The sequence below is a fragment of the Nycticebus coucang genome, chromosome 17 (genome assembly GCF_027406575.1).
Source record: "Nycticebus coucang isolate mNycCou1 chromosome 17, mNycCou1.pri, whole genome shotgun sequence".
In the NCBI taxonomy this organism is placed as follows: Eukaryota; Metazoa; Chordata; class Mammalia; order Primates; family Lorisidae; genus Nycticebus; species Nycticebus coucang.
In genome coordinates, this window is record NC_069796.1 from 12,607,498 (window position 1) to 12,629,007 (window position 21,510).

General features: G+C 49.5%; 1 protein-coding gene across 5 annotated transcripts in view; it reads right to left on the reverse strand.

Annotated features, from left to right (window-relative positions):
• Positions 1 to 21,510, reverse strand: part of MCC (MCC regulator of WNT signaling pathway) — a 425,555-nt gene that overhangs the window by 22,368 nt on the left and 381,677 nt on the right. For all 5 annotated transcript variants that reach the window (XM_053566014.1, XM_053566015.1, XM_053566018.1 and 2 more), the window contains 4 exons: positions 17,485 to 17,625; positions 14,665 to 14,768; positions 10,962 to 11,145; positions 2,199 to 2,433 (listed from right to left, as the gene is read on the reverse strand). In XM_053566014.1, the coding sequence (XP_053421989.1) occupies positions 2,199 to 2,433; positions 10,962 to 11,145; positions 14,665 to 14,768; positions 17,485 to 17,625 (664 nt within the window). The remainder of the gene's footprint in view (positions 1 to 2,198; positions 2,434 to 10,961; positions 11,146 to 14,664; positions 14,769 to 17,484; positions 17,626 to 21,510) is intronic.

Genomic DNA, 21,510 nt, shown 5'->3' on the forward strand with positions numbered 1-21,510 from the left:
CTGGGCAGAATACCACTGAATTGATCATACCACACTGGCCAGAGTATAAGAAGGAAAACCTCGGTCTTTAGCCAAAGGAAGTGTGACATTTGGAATCATAAAGGAAAGGCAGACTCAGAGCTCCTGCCCAGGGTCCACACAAAGGCTTCCTGATGGGCAGGTGTCGGGGAGTCACCGTGATTGCGGACCCATGGCCAGTGTAAGCGATGAGAAGAGAAATCAGCCAAAGAGAAGTCAGGCTTCTTTGGAGAGAGGTTGAGGCCTGAGTTCAGTGGGAGGATGAAGATGAGCATGTGTGGAAACGACAGGGCTGGCAGGTGCGGTTCCCGCGCAGGCACCACTGCTGCCATCTTCCCCGACTGCACCCTGACCCAAGCTCAAGCATCCCCCAAGGACAGGCACGTGGTGACCAAGGTGCCCCCGGGTACATTGGGATGACTGTGGGTGACAACACCTCTCCTCGCTGTGACCAGAGCAGTTTTTCTCTGAGGACAGCACTGATCCCAATAGGGAAGACCTGTTGTCAGCTATTAGCTCAGCACTGCCACAACCCACGCTGGCCTGCTGGACTTGCCTCTGGTTCCTGTGTGGGACGCACCTTCTAACCCTGGCGCACCTCCCTCACATCTCGATTCCTGGGAGCCAGAGGCATGGGAGAATTCAAGGCTGTGCCCATCAGGCCTTGGCTTGCTGGACAGCTGAATTTGGGAAGCAGGTTTGGGAATAAGGCTTTTAGCCCCCAACTCACCGCACCAGCAGGGCCTGGCAGCCGAGCTCTATTTGAACCCAGGACCTGCAGGAGCAGCCCTGGGCAAGTTCCCACCTCTGCTGTGGGTCTGCAGCGACAGGGGCCTGTGTCCCCATGGCTGTTATTCTGCTTCCACCAGCTGGGTGGGCTGCAGAACAACCTGACCCTAACCACACAGTGGGCTGCAGAACAACCTGACCCTAATCACACGGAGTCAGCACAGACCCCAAAGGCTGCCCTCACTGCACGCGCCACCCCGTGCCTGCTGTGGGAGGGATGCCAGGTCATCTGCACGTCTGTCTGCCTGCAAATTTGGAGGAACCCACGACTTCCTTGGGCTTTATTAGAACATCCTGTGGAACCAAGGAAAGTACTCTGCTAACGATCACGGTTTTATTACAAGTATGCAGGGGAAGCTGACAGAGCCCTGTGTGCTCCCCGCACTGAGTAGGGCCACGCCACCCTGCTGGTACATCTCTATGCCCACCAACTGGGAAGTGTATCTGAGTGTCAGAGTTTTTACTGGGGTCTCATCACATAGGCACAACTGATTAAACCATGGGCCACACGATGGACTCAAGCTCTGTCTTTCCTCCCCTTTCTGGCGGTCAGGTGGCTGGAAGACCCAACCCTGCATCATGGACTGGGTCCCTCTGGTGACCAGGCCACATCCTGAAGCTATCAAGGGGCCTACCCCAAGTCACCTCATCAGCATAAAAAAAACGTTTCTAACAGTTAAAACATGCTGAGGGTTTTTGAAGCTTTGTGCCAGGAATCAGAAACAAATAAGACAGCTGTGATTACACCACAGCTGAAAGCAGGCGGCAGGTGAGGGGCTGCCGTCTCCCCTTCAGAAACATGTGCAGTGTGTCCTGCTGCTGGGATGGCAGTTTTACCACTTAACAATGAGGGGCACCTACTTTCCAAGAAAGCTCCCCCCACTCTAGAATTGCCAGTAGGTAACTCTACCAGCAGCGAACATGCAGATCTGATCAGGAACCACCAACGCCATAGCCCTGCAGACTTCACTGGAGGGAGCTGTGGCCTGAATGGGCTCCAATGTGTACCAGGGGACCAGTGCCCGGAGGCCAGGGCTCTCCGCTGAGTCCTCAGCTGGTCTCCCTGCCTCAAGTTAATATCAGCAGCAACCTGAGGGGCCCGGTGCCAGCATTGGGTCACCTCAGTTGGACAGAGACTTACTCTATCCTGTAGACTTCTGACCTGGCTTCTCTCAGAGAATGAGGTGGCTCCGAAGCTGGGCCCCAAGACATCCCCTAGAATTCAACCCACCTGAGAAATGTGCAGCCCAAATGACCCCCAGACATACTGAAAACACCCCTGTCTGCAGGGGTAACTGAACATGGATGGGGTCAACTCCTCACCACCAGCTGGCCTGCCGCCAGAGGCCTCTGGACACACTTCTGAAGACCCCCTCACCCCCAGCTCATACCTTCATGGCCATCAGCTCCTGCATCAGCACAGCGTTTTCCAGGTCCAGCCTCTGGCTGTCCCCGCGGGGCTTGACGTCGTAGCTGAGGGGATCGATGTGGATGCTTTCCAGCTCCAGCATGGTCAGCTTGACCGCAGCCCTGTCGTTCTTGAGCTGCTGGATATAATCCTTCAGCCTCTGCTCGTCTTCCTTGGTGAACTCGGTGTCACAGCTGCTGGCTGTGGAGCTGGTTGTGCTGAGGAGAAAAAAAAAGAGCCACCGCATTTCCAGGTTGTCGCTAAAAAGTCCTTTCCCCTCATTCTCGGCACACTCCCTCCCCAGTATTGTTTCCATGGAAGGGCAAAGGAAGTTTTCTTTGAGACTTAGGAAAATGGCACCAGCTTTCAGAAAAGAACCAGTTATGAAGAATGATAGAAATGTTTACGTGCTTTGCTGCAGTGCTGTGGACCCCAGAAATGGATTTCTAAGGCAATAATTTTACAGAAGCAAAATGACACACACCTATGAAGCTGTTTCATGAAGTATAATCTAAAATATACTTAGATTAATGAATTATCACAAATATGCAAAGGAGGGACATGATGCGGCTGTCACAGCGATAGTTATGACAGTGGCAGAGAAGCTATAAATGACAAAAGAGAATGGGAAATAACAGATGTGTAATAAAAATGGGTGCACAGGCCGGGCGTGGTGGCTCATGTCTGTAATCCTAGCACTCAGGGAGGCCGAGGTGGGTGGAATGCTTGAGTTAATGAGTTGAGATCAACCTAAGCAAAAGCGAGAACCCATCTCTACCAAAAATAAAAAAAAAAAACTGAGGCAGGAGGATCACTTGAGCCCAAGACTTGGAGGTTGCTGTGAGCTGTGGCACCAAGGCACTCTACCTAGGGCAACAGCTTGAGACTCTTGTCTCAAAAAACAAAACAAAACAAAAAAACAGGTGCATATGTGGCTCCTGCGTTAAACTTAAAAAGATGATAGTTAATGGAACAAAGAAGTTGAAAACCAAAATGCCTGCAGGATCCACGGTTTTTGTGTGTGTGACACTTCCCCAGGGAGGCAGCAGACCCCTGGGGGCACCGAGGCAGGAGGTTTCATTTTATTTGCGTCCCTTGCATATTGCACCACCAGCAAGGCAGCTCGGCACAATATAGCAAACACTGCTCTGAAAGAAGAGTGCCCCCTGGGCGGCGCCTGTGGCTCAGTCAGTAAGGCGCCAACCCCATATACCGAGGGTGGCGGGTTCAAACCCAGCCCCGGCTGAACTGCAACCAAAAAAAAAAAAAAAATAGCTGGGCGTTGTGGCGGGCGCCTGTAGTCCCAGCTACTCGGGAGGCTGAGGCAAGAGAATCGCTTAAGCCCAGGAGTTGGAGGTTGCTGTGAGCTGTGTGATGCCATGGCACTCTACCGAGGGCCATAAAGTGAGACTCTGTCTCTACAAAAAAAAAAAAAAAGAAGAGTGCCCCTAGGCCTCACAGAAGCAGAGTGTCCTTATGATCACTCAGGCTGAGCCATGGTGACCAGGCTGGGGCTGCCGGACCTGAGCAGCTCCCATCTGAACCCAGCCCTGTGGTGCCCTGGAAGCCCACCTTGAAAGGGTGAGCACCACTGGAAGCTGAGGCCAGGCTGTCCCGCGGGATCTGGGGCCAGTGCGGCTTCTCTGTACTTGCACTCGGCCTGGCTTGACTCTCTCCTTAAGGGACTGCTTTGCAAAGGAGGCAGAGAAACAAGCCGGAGTCTACTGGACTCTTAACCAGAACAGGCCTGGTTGGCATTGTCTGGTCTGTTGTTACCGATTTGGAAAGTGAAGCTCAGAGACATTAGCTTCCTGAGTCATAGCTGCCAAGTGGTGCCACAAGACTCAGTCCGGGACCCTCTCACCCCACAGCCTGTCCTCTTCCCAAGATTCCTGCAGCTAGAAGCTATGTAGGGAGCAGGAGTGACCAGTCTGACCTCACACTGGAATGGGACACCAGGCCCAGGCCCCCAACTCAGCAGGTGTAGCCCCTCCCAATATCCTGGATGTGAGCAAGGGTGATTCCCCCCTGCCACGTGACAGGTCATGGAGAAGATGGGGGAAGGAGGAGTAAGAGGAGACAACGGCTGGAGCTCTGCCACTCAGCTGGCCCCCACGGGAGGAAGAGACCACTCTAGGGTTTGGGGCAGACTTCAAGTGGGAGAACCCCTTCTAGGATGAGAAACTCCTGAGCCCTACAAGCCCTGTGCTGCGGTCCTCTGTCTCACAAGGACAGGTGGGAAGTCACTTGGTGATAAAGTGAGTGAGATTGGCCTGACCAGCACCCTACACCTCCTTAGGGGCTGGGGAGGGCAACCCCGTGTCAGCTGGACAAGGCCATCATTTCCTGCTGCTTGCCACACAGACAAGATGTGGCTGTAATGGTATGTTTTAGATGTGATTAATCTGGACACTCAGGACACAGTAGGTCAAGATTAATCCCTTTCACGTGGGTGGAGCTCATCTACTCAGCTGAAGGCCCTAAATGACTGAGGTCCCCCAGAAGGAAGGATGTCTGCCTCCAGGCAGCCTCTGGACCCAAGACTGCAGCCTCGACCCCTCCCTGCGTCTCCACCTGCCCTACAGAGTGTAGACTTGCTGGCCCATAATCAAATGAGTGAATCCTTAAAATAAATCAGCGTGTGCGTAGACAGGAGCATCTGCATAGAGTTGGAGCCACGTCTCCCTGCGTGTCTGGATATGAAGCTCTCTCCGGAGATGCTCAGCCTTCCAGCTCTGTTTCTCTGCAGAGCCCTGACACCAACGTGCTGCCTCTACCCAGGACCCGAGCACCTTACACCCTCCGCCTGCCCCTGCTTCCGTGGTTGCGAGAGGGAGTGACAGAACTTTGTCCATCAAGTTGGGGTAGGGATTACCTGAGGCAAAACATGAAAGTGTTTAGACAAGTGCCTGGCACGGAGTGAACATCAATCACGATGATCACTCATTAGGAGTACTGGGGTGCCACCAGGAGCCCTAAACCCCCTGCCCTCACGGGACTCTTTGCTCACAGGTAAGCGTGTGAAATACACAGTGCTGCAGACAGGGAGGAACACCACAGAGAGAAATGAAGCAGGGAGGGGGCGTGGAGGGTGCAGAGTGGCGGTGGGGCTATTACTGGGAATGGAGCTGCAGGGGGGTGGCGTAGGGGGCGCAGAGTGGGGATGGGGCTATTACTGGGAATGGAGCTGCAGGGGGGAGGTGTAGGGGGCGCAGAGTGGGGGTGGGGCTACTACTGGGAATAGAGCTGTGGGGGGGCGCAGAGTGGGGGTGGGGGCTATTACTGGGAATGGAGCTGCAGGGGGAGGCGTGGGAGGCGCAGAGAGGGGGTGGGGCTATTGTTAGAAATAAAGCCGTAGAGAAGGCCTAGTCAGGGGTGTCCACCTTTTTTTTCTTTGCTGCACATTAGAAGAATAAGAGTTGTCTTAGGTCACACATTAAACACACAAATACTAATGGAAGCTGATTAGCAAAGGAAAGGTCTGTGCATATGTTTCTTGGTATCTGACACCACAGATAAATAAGCAAGAAAAAAGTCCTCACAAAATTAGCACGCAGGTCATGGCCACAGGTTGGACACCCCGGCCTCAGTGATAGGATGACATTAGAGTGGACCTAAGGCAGGGGTGAAGAAGGGAGCCAGGTGGCTATCCAGAGGAAGAGTGACCCAGGCAGAGGACAGAGTAAGTGCAAAGGCCCTGAGGTGTGAGCTTGTCCAGCAGGAATAGACTGGCTAAATCAGCCAGGGGAGAGGAAGAGGAGAGTGAGGTGGAGGGGCCAGATGCCAGGTCACCTAGCTCTTCACAGGGGCTGAATTGAATCTTTTTTTTTTTTAGAATTAGTATGGACATCACTGGAGGGTTTGTAACAGAAGTGGCATTATCTGCCTCACGTTCTAACAGGACCCCTGTGAGGCAGGACTATGTTGAGGAGCGATGCAGGCAGGTTGGGGCAGAGGCAGGTGGACCCCTCAGGAGGTTACTACGACAATGCTGGGGACAGGTGCTGGAATCCTGGGATGGGGTGGGGCAGGGAAGGTAGGGAGAAGGATAAAAATTATTACTAATCACCGCCATTGTCTCAAGCTGTATATATATATATTTTTTAAGACAGAGCCTCAGGCTGTTGCCCTGGGTAGAGTGCCGTGGCATCTCAGCTCACAGCAACCTCCAACTCCTGGGCTCAAGCAATTCTCCTGCCTCTGCCTCCCAAGTAGCTAGGACTATAGGCACTCACCACAACGCCCAGCTATTTTTTGGTTTCAGCTGTCATAGTTGTTCGGCGGGCCCTGGGCTGGATTCGAACCCGCCAGCTCAGGTGTATGTGGCTAGAACCTTAGCCGCTTGAGCCACAGGCGCCGAGCCCTCAAGCTGTATTTTAAAAAGGATGAGAAGGGAGAAGCCCCATGTTCCTGCCCGAACACGTCTGCTATTACTCCACAATGAAATGACAGGCAGCTCAGGGGAAGCACGAGAAGCAAACAGTGCCTGTAGCCGAGGGCACGGGGCGCGCATGAGGGAGAAGGCAGCCGGGACTGGGCCCAGGAGGGTTCCTCTCTCCTGCAAACAGCTGCGGTGGGCGGGCCTCGCCCCAACCCTTTAAAAGGACGAGGGGGCTCACCTCCAGACTGTCAACACTGACCTAGAGGGACAGAATTCAATGCTCCACGGATAAACGAGCAACAGAATTAGATCCCGCTCAGAAATGGCACTATGCTCAGTCTGGGGCCGAGCGTGGGCGTGTGTGACAGCCACAGCGTGTTTACACAGCATTTCTCTTCCAGTTAGCTGGGGGGCCATGTCAGGAATGAAATCCCTCCCCGTGGGGCTGGGACACAGTCCCTGAGGTGAACTTACCCCTCTAGTCTTTCATTAAAATTTGGAAAAATTTCAAACAGAATAATATGATTCTGATGCAGTTTGGGTTTGGGAACGACTGGCCTACCCCAGAGGGTAAGTGGCATTTGCTTAGTTGCCTGTGAGCTAGCCGGATGCTCCCAAACTCTTCTAGGTAGAGGCCGCCATGCCCCTGGGCTGCTTTGGTGGGTGCAGTGATTGCTGCATGTCTGTGACATCAGATCAGACCTGGATAACCATTTCTTCTCTGCCACTCCCTAATTCTATGGCTCAAAGTAAGTTGCTCAACCTTTCTAGTTTGTAGTAAATACATATATATGCACTGTGACTACCTCACCTGGTTGTGGGAAGGCTGTGACTGTCCTGCCACACAGGGCCAGCTAGTGCTGCCACCCTGCACTTGCTTTGGGCAGGAGGAACAGGTGGCCATTGTCTTGACCGCTGTACCAGCAGCCCCCCAACACCCATGCCCGGACTCAGGGATGTCTGAGGGCTGTCAGCCATCTGCAGCCCATCTAGAAAACCTCCATCTGGTGGAGAAGAAAAGCGGCCAGTGTTTGTATGGACTTGAGAAACCATCTAGAACTTTCTGGGAGAACATGAATGTGAGGGGCAGAGACTTACAGGCTCCGCTACCCTCTTGGGCCGAGACCTTGATTCCTGGATGGGTGGGGAAGGTTTTTGTTTTCATCTTCTTTGCTGTGAGTATAGTTTTCAGAAAGGAAGAAAATAAGAAAAAAAAAAAAAAACCCCAACAGAACAAAAGATCTCAGTCCACAAATCTTACCCTGCTGGAAGCTCAGACAAGAGGTTTAAAATGCTTTTAGCTGGAAGAAAGTTTAATTTCATGATAAGCCCCATGGCCCTTCTGGCTTCCCTCTCTTCCTTCCAAGACACCAGCGGGGACAGATCAGGCGAGGTTAATTACAAGTCTGCTTTCTGCTTTTAACGTTCCACTGCAGAATATGATTATGACAGTGCTAAAAGGAGGGGGAGCCACTGGCCTTTCCTCTGGCCTCCTGCAGACAAAGGCGCTGGTGGTCTCCTGGGGCCTGCTGGCAGTGCTGGGCGAGGGTTAAATCATCCATTAACTCTCCTGCTTGGAACGCCCATGATCTCAGCTGTCACAGGGGAACCAGTCTCTTTTTGCAGCCAGGCGGGAGGCTGTGTGCGTTCTGAGAGAGGCACAAGGAAGAAGACCCCAGCAGCTCCCCAGCTCTGGGTGTCAGAGGAGCTAGACCAGGATGTGGGGGTTTTCTTTTCCTGCTGCTCTGGGGAGCGTTGGGCACCCAGGTTTCCCTGCATCTGCTAACTGCACAGGTCTCTCTGCGTGCTGCAGAGATGGCCTGTGGCCCAGTGGGAAGGCGTGGTTGGCGGGCTCGGGAGGACCCGTTTGGGATGAGTCACTTGGGATGTGCTGTTCAAACAGCTCCCACTATCAAACATCCTTTCTCCCATCCCTTTCCACCATCTCTGTCCTCAAGATAACTCCCCAGCCTACTTGTTAGAAGAAAAATTCATTTTTCTTCAGCTTCCTCAGCTTGCCTTGGCAGAAGGTTAGGAAAATACTTCGTTTCTTTTGTCTTGAAAAATCAGTGATGGGATTTTCCCATGGTTTTTAATCATCGTGTTACTTAACTTGGCCTCTGTTGAGAACTGATTTCCATCAAGGAGCACTTTTTTTTTCAGAAGGAAAGCTCCATAGGACCTGACAGCTGTTGAGCATTTGAAGTTTACTTAGAGGAGGGGTCCGTCTAGGTGATATTTGGCACTTAAGCCACTCCCCTGAGTGGCCCCCTAAAGGCTGAGCCTTGTCAACTACCCGTATCTGATGAGAGAACCTCTCTGAGAATGAAGTTAGTTCAAGAGCCATTCTTTAGGGAGGCTATCCTTGAAAATAATGACTCTGTGGCCTAAATTTATTTCAACGTGCTTAAATACACTGCCCAACACTAAATTTCTCTAAGAAAATAGTCTCAAAATGAAGGCTCACTTATAAGTTAAACTATTTCTAACAAATATTCAAAACCTATTATCTCTAATAATTAGATGGTGAGAAAAATGTCCTCTTTTTCTGATTCCTAATTTATCTTTGATTCAAAATAAAACAACAAAATTATTTGGGGGGCTGGGGAGGTGTGAGCAAATAATCCGTAGCACAAAGCTTACAAGCTGCTGAAAAGGCACACATTCCCCGTCACCCCGACTCTGGCCTTCACTAATTCAACCGAGTGTATCACTGACAGCACGAGGATTACATTTCCACACGAAATGAACACAGGAACTATAGCTTATACACATCGGGAAAGGTCATTAAGACAAGCATCTGCTTTCTGCATGAAGAATCTGGTTCTAAGAAAAAAAAAAAAAGAATTGTAATATGTACTTCACCAAATAAGACAATTGTTGCCAGAGCCAGGAGGAAATAAGTCCCTTCTGTTTGGTACATCATTGGGAATGTCTCCTCTCCTGGGACACTTAGTCCAGGACAGGTAAGTGGCCACACAGTGGCAGGTACCTGGGTCCTGCCACTAGGTAATAGACAGTGGACAGGAATTGCTCTCAGACACCAAGAAAACATCAGTACTGTAATCCTAGCACTATGGCTGAGGCCAGTGGATTACTTAGGCTTAGGAGTTTGAGACCAGCCTGAGCAAGAGCAAGACTCTGTCTCTACTAAAAATAGAAAAACTAGCCAGGCAGCATTGTGGTGGGTGCCTGTAGTCCCAGGTACTCGGGAGGCTCAGGCAGGATTGCTCAAGTCCAAGAGTTGGAGGTTGCTGTGAGCTGAGTCCAAGCACTCTACCCTGGACTACAGAGAAGACTCTGTCTCAAAAAAGAAGAAAAAAAACTTCTCTTTGGCTCTTCTCATCTGTCCTTGTGTGCTCTGGTTGCTTAATCTGGGAGTAGATACTGCTTTAGGATGTCATGAGCCCCGCCAGCGTACGGAGGGAAGAACAATACACTTGGTGCTGAAGCCCTGGTTTTGAGTTCAGATTCCCCTCCTGGGCATGTGGCCTTAGGCAGGTGACTTACACAGCCCTGAGTAAAGGTTTTCTCATCTGTGAAAATGGGTAAGTTACTCTTCCTAATCTCTCATCATTTAGCAATCGCATCAGAATCACTAACAGAGCAACTTCTAGACTGAGGATCGGTATGTAAAGGGAGGGCATTCATGTTTTAGGGCTTTGGTGGTGAGAAAGGAGAAGATAGCTAGGGAAGGATTCATTCAGACTCCCCTCCCCACCGAGGAGTCAAAGGCTCCAGCAGGTTCCCCTGAGACAGGTCTTCCATGCTCTCCTCCCCTCCTTTCCCAGTACCCACTTCAGTTTTCTAGATTCACAGTGAACTGGACTCAGGTTCACGATGAAGTGTCTGCTAAGCTTGTATTGTAAACATGGCATCACTCTACAGGGCGAGAGAGATAAGAGGAGAGGCCTTTGCCTGAGGACAGCCTGCCAAAGACACAGAGCAAGAGAGAGGGAGGAAGGGTAGAGCCTGGAGCCGGCTGGGCTGGGCGAGGGGACTGCTTGCAGAAAATGGGTCTTGGCTACCCCAAATGTCTTCCTGGCAGTCAAGTATTATAAAGAAATGGAGAACAAAACAATATGGGAGAAAACAAAATAATGTGGGAGAAAAAGCATCAGACAGAAAGGTTAAGGCTCCATCTGAATCTGCCACATTCCAGAGCACATCACCCTTTCTCTCCAGCTGCAGATCCCACATCTGCCTCTCCTGCTCTGATCCTCTGACACCTGTGTGGATGGAGCAGGCTGCAAGCCTGAAGGGACTTCTGCTTTCACCCACACCACACAGCCCCCAAGAGCTGGTGGTGAGCCCAGGATGCGTGCACACGCACACCTGCCTTGGGGCAGAAGGACTGAGCCTCACCTGGTGTGGCTGTTGGAGGACAGGCTCTCCCAGGGCTGCACGCCGCAGCCGGCCACTGCGAAGGCGCCCCCACAGCTGCCATCCAGCTTCATGAGCAGGGCCTTGGCGGCATTCTCGGCCGTCTTCCGGCAGTCGTGAGCTCGCTTGAGCATCTGAGTGATGCTTTCATCCCCGGACTGGTCTCCTGTGTGGCAGAGAAGCCAGTGGATTAACTGACACATGTCGAGGCAAGGTGAGCTGGGAGTGACTTGTTTTAAAAACTGTGCTGGAAAAGGCAAAACCATGAAGACATTAAAAAAACCAGTGGTTTCTAGGGTGGGAGAAGAATGAGTAAGTGTATGCAGAGGATTTTTAGGGCGGTGAAACTCCTCTGTATGACGCTGGAATGGTGGGTGCGAGTCCTTATGCGTCTGTCCAAACCTACAGAATGAACCCCACCAAGAGTGAGGCCTGATGTGGGCTGCGTGCCCCGGGTGATCACGGAGAATCAGTGCAGGCTCGGCAGTTCTACTAACCTACCCCTCCGGTGGGTATGATGATAACAGGTGTGCGGGTGAGGATGGGGTGGGAGTATGTGGGAAATCTCTGTACCTTCCTCTCATTTTTTGCTGTGAGCTTAAAACTGCTCTAAAAAATTAGTCTTACGAAAATGAAACTAAAATTGTGCTGGCCAAACAAGTTAACAGTTTGCTACCTGAATGGCACGGATTATGCTCTTCCAAATATTTTCAAGTGAGATCTTATGCCAAAACACACAAAATGTTTCGCTAACATACAAAAATGGTACATGCAGAACTCCGTGGCCAGGAGTAGGGGGACGTGCTCAGTGTTCCACCTGCCGAACCACCCCACTGCTGAGGCCCATAGAAACTCCTCCAGCTTCCCAGGGCACAGTTGGAAGACAACTGGCTGAAAGCATCTTGCAGGGGTGTCCAATCTGTGGCCCAAGGGCCGTACGCTGAGTATTTGCTTACCTATGATGTTGGATATCACGGAAAGTATGCATGGGCCTTTTTTGTTTTTTTCTCATTAGCTTTCGTTAGTGTTTGTATATTTAATGTGTGACCCAATACAACTCTTCTTTCAATTTGCAGCAGAGAAGAGAAAAGGTTGGACACCTGTGACTAGTGTAACATAATAAATACATGCCTGTGAAGTCAACAGGTAACAAAGGAAAGGACCATAATAATGGATATTGTGGGTAAAAGTCACAAACTAATTCTTGCTTTGCTGTGTAACAACTATACAGCTGACTGCTGTTGACAGAAGTGGGAGATTAAGGGGCTGCTATAGATGAAGCCCTCAGCATGGCAGCCGGAGCAGGAGAAGGGCCCATCATGCGAGAGTCTCTGAACTTCCTTCCCGCCATCTCTCCAACAACCTTCATGCTGTTCTTCTTTCCACAAATCATGTTTTACATACAACTCCCCAGCTGACTGCCATTGGAATTCTGCTCTGAAGTAGGCAAGACCCTTCTGACCGGCTTGTTTTATAAAAGTGTACAAGAGCTACCCATATCAGGTAAATACAAGGCATGTCATTATTAATTTAATGTAATGTAATTAATTTATTTTTAGAGACAGTCTTATGTCGTCGCCCTCGGTAGAGTGCTGTGGCATCACAACTCACAGCAACCTCCAGCTCTTGGGCTTAGGCGATTCTCTTGCCTCAGACTCCCGAGTAGCTGGGACTACAGGTGCCCGCCACAACACCCAGCTATTTTTTGTTGTTGTTGTTACAGTTTGGCTGGGGCCAAGTTCGAACCCACCACCCTTGGTATATGGAGCTGGCGCCCTACTCACTGAGCCACAGGCACTACCCTATTTATTTATTTATTTTTTAACTTTTTTTTTTTTGTAGAGACAGAGTCTCACTGTATTTATTTTTTTTTTGAGACAGAATCTCACTCAGTCTCCCTGAGTAGAGTGCTGTGGCGTTATAGCTCACAGCAACCTCCAAGTCCTGGGCTCAAGCCATCCTCTTGTTTCAGCCTCTCGAGTACCTGGGACTACAGGCACCTGCCTCAATGCCAAGCTAGTTTTTCTGTTTTTAGTAGAGATGGAGTCTTGCTCTTGCTCAGGTTGGTGTCAAACTCCTGAGCTCACATGATCCACCTGCCTTGTCCTTCCAGAGTGCTGGGATTATAGGCATGAGCCACCATGCCCGGCTCATTACTGATTTTAAATATGTTAAATGCAGACTGTTTCAAGCCCTTACAATTCCTACACTGGGTGGCTGCATGGAGTAGGCACAAGCCTAATGAAAAGTACCTTGTAAGGATGGAACAGGGCGAGATGTTCCTCTGATACAAACTAGAAATCAGATGATTGATTTTTTCCCTTAATTGATCATTTTTCTTAATATGTTAATTAAAAAAACCTAACAACAGGCCAAGACCATTTTAGTATCTGTTTCATATGAGGAATAAAGTTTTATGGTTCAGTTAGAAGACTGAAAAAATGAGTTTTCTAATGGAAATGCTGGCAAGGTTTCTCCTTCTGGGCAGGGATGGTAATATTATTAAAAAAAGAAAAAAAAAATGGAGGAATGGCCGCCTACACAAATGAAGGCTTGCTCCCTTGCTAGATAACTTGGATATGAAGCAGGAAATGAACTCTTGGGGGGGGGGGGTGCTGCAGCTTTCCCTGCGCACGTCAAAGCCAGGGAGTCCCCAGAAGCTGCCCTCAGGCTAGGGGAGGAGCTGGCGAGGAGGGTGGGGAGGGGTCTGACGACCTTCTTTGTGGGTCTGGGTCATCCTGGAAGGACAAACCCTGGTGGAAGTTCACAGCTGAAAGCCAGTCTGTCATGATGGTCTGGTCATCACAGATGGGACACCTGCCCTGCCCACGCCTTGTGTGACTCAGTCACCTCGGCTCTCACCTTACATGCTGTGGCTTCTCCAAAGCAGTTGCTGCTCCAAGCGCAGGCTGAGCTCTCCTCGAGAGGTGGCCCAGTCTCTTTCTAGCGCTATTGCTGCTACACCCTCCTCACATGCCTGCAGGGCTCAGAGCCAGCTGTTGGTCGAGTTTTAGCAACAATTGCTCTCTGGCCCTCTGGCCTGCCGTGCCTGCATCCTGTCCAAAGAGCCTCGCCTCCCATTTATTTGAAATTGTGGGGTAGAAGGGAGGGGCAGTGCAGACCTTGAGGCACAGGCCAGGCCAATAGGACCCAGGGGCCTGAAAGGCAGCAGAGAGGCCACAGCTCATGGGGTGAACATTCTGTGACTCTGACAAGAGCGGGTGTGAAGCTACTACTTCTTTATTCATGAGAGGCCTGGAGATGAGGTCAGGGGAACCCAGGCTTCAGAACAGCTCAAAGAAACACACGTGGAGAAGCACCAAGACCAGGCAGCGGCCATGTGGGCAGCAGAGGCCACAGACAGCAGATCGCAGGCAGCTGCAGCCAGGCTGCCCCTTTAATCACCTTTGTGAGCCAGCCCTGCTGTTTGGTCCTCGTCAGCCCAGAGAATGCATTCCCCGAGGGGGCTTGTTTGCTTTGGCTTGCCTGTAGTTCTGTTTCCACCCCAGTTCTTGCTGCATTCAACACCAACAATTTACCCACTCAGTCAGGAGGAAAAACGAAAAACACACTTGACAACTGAATTTCATGTCTGGAGATGATTCAATGACAGCAGCTGGGACAGGGGTAGTGGAGAAAAAGAGGCAGGGGACAAGATAAAGAAGAGGGACGGGGCAATACTTACCAGGGGAGGACCCCACGCCAGCGGCTCGGAACTGTCCCAGGATGAGGCTCTGTTCACTCTCGGCCAGTGCCAGCAAGAGCTCATAGGCCTCTATGCACTGCTCGCTGAAACACAAGCACAGCACTCAGCTCAGCGGGCGGCGGCCACCTCAACCCCAGAGCCACCTCCTGGGCGGGGGGCAGCCTGGGGTCTGCCTCAGCCTCACTCCCCAGAAGGCAAGGAAACCCCCTGTGAATGTTCCCTGGACGAGCCAGTGGCTTATTCTTCTGTGTTGGCCTTTTTCTTTCTGTGTACTCCCCACCGAACAGTGGATGGACTTTTTTTTTTTCATTATAAAACTTTAAACTAGGTTCTAGAAGAAAAATAAGAGAAGCAATGAAGTGGGAGATGCAAATGTGTTGCCCCTCTGGGATCAGCTAAGGGGGTAATGTGACACATCTGTGCAGCCAGCCTCCAGGCAGAGCCCCACACCCCGGCACCCACAGCGAACCAGGGTTGGTCCACGTGACTAACAGAATACGGTGGATCTGACAGCAGGCCACTACCAAGATTAGGTTATTGAAAAGCACCAGGACTTCTGTCTTGGTCACTCTCTCTCACTTTACTTTCTCCCAGATCATGTTCTCCAGAGGAGGCCAGCTGTCATTTCTTGAAGACTCTCAAAAGTCCTACAGAGAGGCCCATGGCCCCCCACAAACAGCTGGGAAAGAACTGGGGCCTCCAGCCAACAGCCACATGAGTGAGCAGATCCTTCAGCCCCAGTTTTCAGATGAGGCAGCCTGAGCTGACAGCTCGACCAGAGCCACTCCCAGATTCCTGACCCTCGTCACTGTGATATAATACATTATCAGTTATACAGCAACAGGCAGCTAACAAACACCCCATAAGGAGTCATCTGGATCTAGGTCAGCACTGGCCAATACAGGAGCCTGACCAATACACATGTGGCTACTGAAATTATACAAATTTTATTTTAAATAAAATGAAAAGTCTAGTCCCTCTACTGCATGTTCACACAAAATGCTTCACATGTTCGACAACCACACGGGCTCGTGGTTGCCATGCTGATTAGCACAGACAGACAACAGTTCCATCTTCACAGAAAAGTTAGATTAGATGCTTGTAAGTGTAAGTGTAAGAACTGTCTCATGAAACACACTTAGGCCATCGCAAAATCCCTGACAAGAGTTTGAGTTTGGATCTCTGAGAGGAAGAACCATAGTCATCCTTCCCTGTGCCCATCACCCACTGGGCAAGCAAGGCAAAGAAGATCAGAGAACAGAAGGGCCGAGACCCACAAGGACCCATGCCACAGGAGACAGGCTCTGTGCACGACACCGCGCGGTCCCAGACGTGCAGCAGCGAGATTTCCTCCTTAAGTGAATAACCGGAGAGCTTCTCCACTCAGGGCAGGGGAAATACTGCTTCAGCCAGCATTTAGTCAACATCACGTGCTTTTGATTGTCTTTACTTTCCTCGACCTTTACTCAGTTAAAGAGAAAAGGGGCCAAATCACTTGCTCTGAGTGCTGCTGGCTCCGCCTTTCAAAGCCAGGCCGTATTTCAGGTTAGAGAGTCTAGGACATTTCCTCATCCAGGAAAATGCGCTGATGTGGAGAAAGACCTTTCCGAGAGTCACCAGTTTCAAGAGTTACCACGATGGGTCATCTGGTGTGTCTGTAAACTAGTATGATTGTTCTCTGGCTTGGGCTGCCTAGATTTTGGTTTGGCTATTTATAAAATAAACATTTCTGAAAACAATATTGAACTTTTTAGAGGAAGCTAAGCTACAATCAACTACTACGAGACCTTGGCAAATATGTTTAAATAGTTACACTCATAAAATAAACCTCCGAAGACAACGAGAAAGCAGTCTTGCAGCTTCAGACAGATAAGCCCCGAACCTGACGAGGCAGCAAAACATTAGTGCATTCAAATTACCACGTGCCCACCAGCATGCCTGGAAAGCCATGAAAATATTCACGTCCTTTGACCTATAATTCCTGCTTCAGGGATTTTTATCTCAAGGAAATACTAAAAAAAGAATATCTTATCTGTATTGATTTATCCACCTTAGAATTATTTCAAATATCCAAGTCTGCGAAAGCCTAAGTGTCTTTTATTTTTTTTAATTTTTTTTATTAAATCATAACTGTATACAATGATATGATTATGGGGCATCATACACTCACTTCATAAACCATTTGACACATTTTTATCACAGTGGTTAACATAGCCTTTCCGGCGTTATCTCAGTTACTGTGCCAAAACATTTACATTCTACATTTACCAAGTTTCGCAAATACCCCTATAATATGCACCACAGGTGTGATCCCACCGATTCCCCTCCCTCTACCCACCCCCCCCCCTTTCCACTTCCCCCTATTGTTAAGTTGTAGCTGGGTTATAGCTTTCATGCTAAGTGTCTTTTAGAGAGAAGACTAAATAAATAACAGTATGTAAACTCGAAGCAGGGATTACAGCCATTCAAAATTAATATATTCAAATGACACCAAATTGAAGAAACAGAATATGTTAGATTTACAACAATGTAAAATGTATGTGAATATGAATAAAAGACCAGAAAGAACAGATGAATATGTATCACAAAAATTGATCTTCTGCATGATATTACTTAAATGAAGTAATATTTAAATTGAACACACTAAAACACACCTATTTACAAATACTATTTGCTAGTTCAACCCCGCGGTTCTGCTCCCTAAAAGCCTGTTTCCCACGTCTGTGCAGAGGGTCACCCTGGACACCCCTGTTACTCGACGCGGCTGCAGAGCCCCGCCATGTCTGGCGCCCTCCCTACCTGTACTGCAGGGCCAGCCTCAGCGCCGTGGCGTTGGACTCGTACTTCCCCACCAGCATGCTCATCCTCTCGGCGTTGCTTTTACATTCCTCCAGGGTTATGGTCAGGAGGTCATTTTGGGACTTGAGGTGTTCTATACGGCTAAAAGGGAAGAAAAAATTACTTTCACACTAGGATTCTAATTCATATGCCAACATTTCAGCTGTCTCCTTTATATTCAGGCGAGAAAAGCATGTTAGGATGGGGGCTTGTCAGATGGGAACGGACACAAAATAATCTAGGTCACAACTTACCTAAATAAAAAAAAAAAAATCCCTAAATTCTGTGTCAATTAGAAAGAAATAAAAAAGCCCCCTGGTTATTTCCCACCTGGCTGCCACCATGCTCACCGCACGGGTGTCCTGAGCCGGGTCCTGTGCTGGGTTGGGGGGTGGGGTGGGGTGCTGCCCAGGATAGGAGGCAGCTGAGCACCCTCACCACCGTCCTCACCAGGAACATCTGGCCGGCCTCAGTGAATCGCCCTCCGCGGGGCAAATGAAAAGCAGCTACTGTTTGCTCAATAATGATCTCCCAGTAGTCCTTTGAATTAAGTATTATCATCTCCCTTCCTCTGGTGAGCATGAGATGGCACAGAAAGGTTAATGACTTGGCCCTGGCATTGGAACCAGGCTGTCGGACCCCAGATCCTGTGCTCTTAATCACATACCACAGAGCAGAAACAGAAGACGAAACAAGGAGGGCAAGGGTTTGATCATGGTGGAGGTGGGGCCCAGTGGGAGGTGTGTGGGCTGGGGGAGGCAGATCGCTCCTGAGCAGAGTTCTAACCCTAGGCGCTGGCTGTTGAAGAGAGCCTGGGACCTCCCCGCTGCCCTTCCACATGCTCTCTGCACATGCTGGCTCCCCTGCCAAGAGGGGAGACAGCTGGAGACCCACACCGGAAGCAGACACTGGCACTGTGCTTCTTGTATAGCCTGCAGAACCACGAGCCAAATGGAACTCTTTTCTTGGCTGGGCACAGTGGTGCCTGCCTACAATCCAGCACTCTGGGGGGCTGAGGTGGGTGGACTGCTTGAGCTCAGGAGTTGAAGACCAGTCTAAGCAAGAGGGAGACCCTGTCTCTACTAAAAATAGAAAAATTAGCTAGGCATAGTAGCAGGCACTTGTATTCCCAGCTACTTGGGAGGCTGAGGCAGGAGGATTGCTTGAGCCTAAGAGTTTGAAGTTGCTGTGAGCTATGATGATGCTATGGCACTCAATCCAGAGTGAGACTCAGTCTCAAAAAAAACCAACAAACAAACCCTGAACTACTCTTTTTTTTTTTTTTTTTTTACAAATTACCCAGCCTTAGTTATTCCTTTATAACAACATAAAATGGACTAAGACACTGTGTGAACAGGAAACTCGTCCTGGAGGTGGGAAATGGATCAGGAATATGAACTGTGGCCAGAGTTCCATCCAGGTTACAGTCTCAAAATTCTAACTACTAGTGGGATAAACAGTGGGATGTGGGATCCAGGACTGCAATTCAGGGCAAAAGACTTTGTGCCAAGTCGGAAAACAAATCAAAGATATAATCCCTTAGCTTCTCCATTTTCTTTCCCCAGGCCTAGAAGCTCAAGGTAGGATGATTCATGTGCCACGAGACACACCTGTTTATAGTATTCTAATCACCAAGTCTTAGAGAGAAAATAGGGTTGCATACATACAAAATACAAGTGACTCCTGAAACGTTAAGGGTTTGGAAGCTATTAGCCTCAAGGATAAATCTTAGAATCGTCTATCTTATAACAGACTGTGGAGACACTTGCCAATGTGGGAGATGTCCAGTGAGTGTACAATCAAGACCACTGCACGGCTCTGCCAACTCCAAGGTCATTTCAAGGTAATATGTTACAAGAATACCTCTCTGTCCCTATTCATATGAATACTTCTTGAGGCTGTGCATGATAGCTCACAACTGTAATCCCAGCACTCTGGGGGCCCGAGGCAGAAGGATTACTTGAGACCAGCCTAAGCAAGAATCTCCATAAAACAGAAAAACCAGCAGGGTGAGGTGGTACACTTGTAGTCCCAGCTACTCATGATGTTGAGGCAGGAGCATCATTTTAGCCTAGGAGGTCAAGGTTGCAGTGAGTTATGATGATGGCACTGCCCTCCAGCCTAGGAGACCGAGCAAGCCCCTGTCTCAAAAAAAGATTTCTTAAAATGTGAGCTGTGATGCCACAGCACTCTACTGAGGGCAATAAAGTGAGACTGTGTCCTTTGTTCTGAGGGCTGGGCTCACACATCCGGCTCCTTCCTGACATTTCTGTTTGGGTGTCACAGTGCCACTCTCCCAATTTAACATTCCAAATAGGACTCGAGATTTTCCCCAAACCTTGCTTTCTCATTCTTCTCCTTCTTAGTAACTGCCACCTCCCATCTACGCAACACTCTAGGTTAGATCCCCAAGAGTCTCCTTGGGGACTGTCCCCTGCTCTCACACCCAGAACTGCCCTAGCTGCAGGCTTGACTGCTCACAGCACCGCATGGATCCTGGGCCTCTGCCACTTGCTATGATTGCCCTGCTTCCCCCCACTGTCCTCCTTCACACTCTCCACACCAAGGGACAGTCCAGCCTGTAAATCAGATCTTGTTCTTCCCACATTTTAAACATTCTAATAACTTCCTTCCCATGGCACTTAGAATGAAGAGCAAAGCTGTCTCAACATCCGCCTCTGGGCCTCTCAGCTACCTCATCTCAGGAGCTTCTCCTTCCACTCCCTTCTCCTTTTCTGTGCCAACCTCTTTCTAGCCTGTGATTGTTAAACCAGCCCATAAGAATCTTCGTTTGTCATACGCCTGCTCCTTTTCCCCTTACAACTTCAATGGGAAACCTCCCTTCTGGGAAGGTTTAAATTGCTCTTGGGATTTAAAGGCTAACATATTTTGAGAGGAACCGGCCTCTAACTTTGAGATAGGGAGTTAAATGACAGATATCAGGAAAATTAGTTCTAAGAACCCCAGGATCCAGCAGCAGCTGTGATCACAGAGTGGACAGGTGAGGTCAAAGGAGATGGGCCAGAATTCTGCCCCAGGTACTTAATAACTCTGGACGCAAACTGCAAATTCGTAGCCTTTATTTTAACATTTGCAAAATGGGCAGGGACTACTCCATCCTCACCAAGTGAGGATTAAGCATTTGTCTGTGAGATCTCTTTGTGAGCTGTTAAATACCATAATAACACAAACTACAAGCACCAAACCTTCCCCACTTCCTTGGTTTCTCCTGCATGTACCAGAGGAGGAAGGAACCTCCCCCTCGTCCGCCACAAGCAGTCTCCTTAAATCCAGAGCCTGCAGAGAGGAGACCTGCTGAACCGAGAGCCCCCTGAAGGCATCTGGCTTCATTAGATTGCGGAGAGCACATCTGATTCAATTTTTAAGCACTCCCAGGCCAGTGATACCGAGAAGATTACTTCTTCACTGCTACGAGGGAATCATCAGGATTATCACTCTTAAGTATTTTGGATTTAATAAAGAAACCACTTAATTTCAAGATTTAAAATGACCTAGATCTCCAGCTTCCTTAGTTCTCAAGAACTCTATTAAATAGCTTCAAATCAGAGAGGGCTAAGATGATAATTCAATTTATTCAGGGTTGCCATACATGAGGGGAACCGAAGTAAGCAACAATAGACCGGGGGACTGGTATCTGCGTTTCTTCCTGGCTGTTAGCTCATAAGGCTTTCAGATTCCTACCACACTCTCCCATTAAAGACTGGCAGGTCAGGGCAACCACGCCCCCCTTGGACGCGATCCAACTGTCCATTCTGCCACTGCAGAACAATTCTGAGCCAGAGTGGTTGCCATGGTTTGGCCCAGGTCCTTCTTTGCTTTTTTAGCAACTCCCTCCTCACTGGGATGACACATCAGGACACACTTTTTTGCCAACCAGTAAGAGTACAAATCCAAACTACCACTTTCATGAGACTTGGGAAGAATCCATAAAACTGGATACATGGTATAATTATTTTCTAAGCAGGA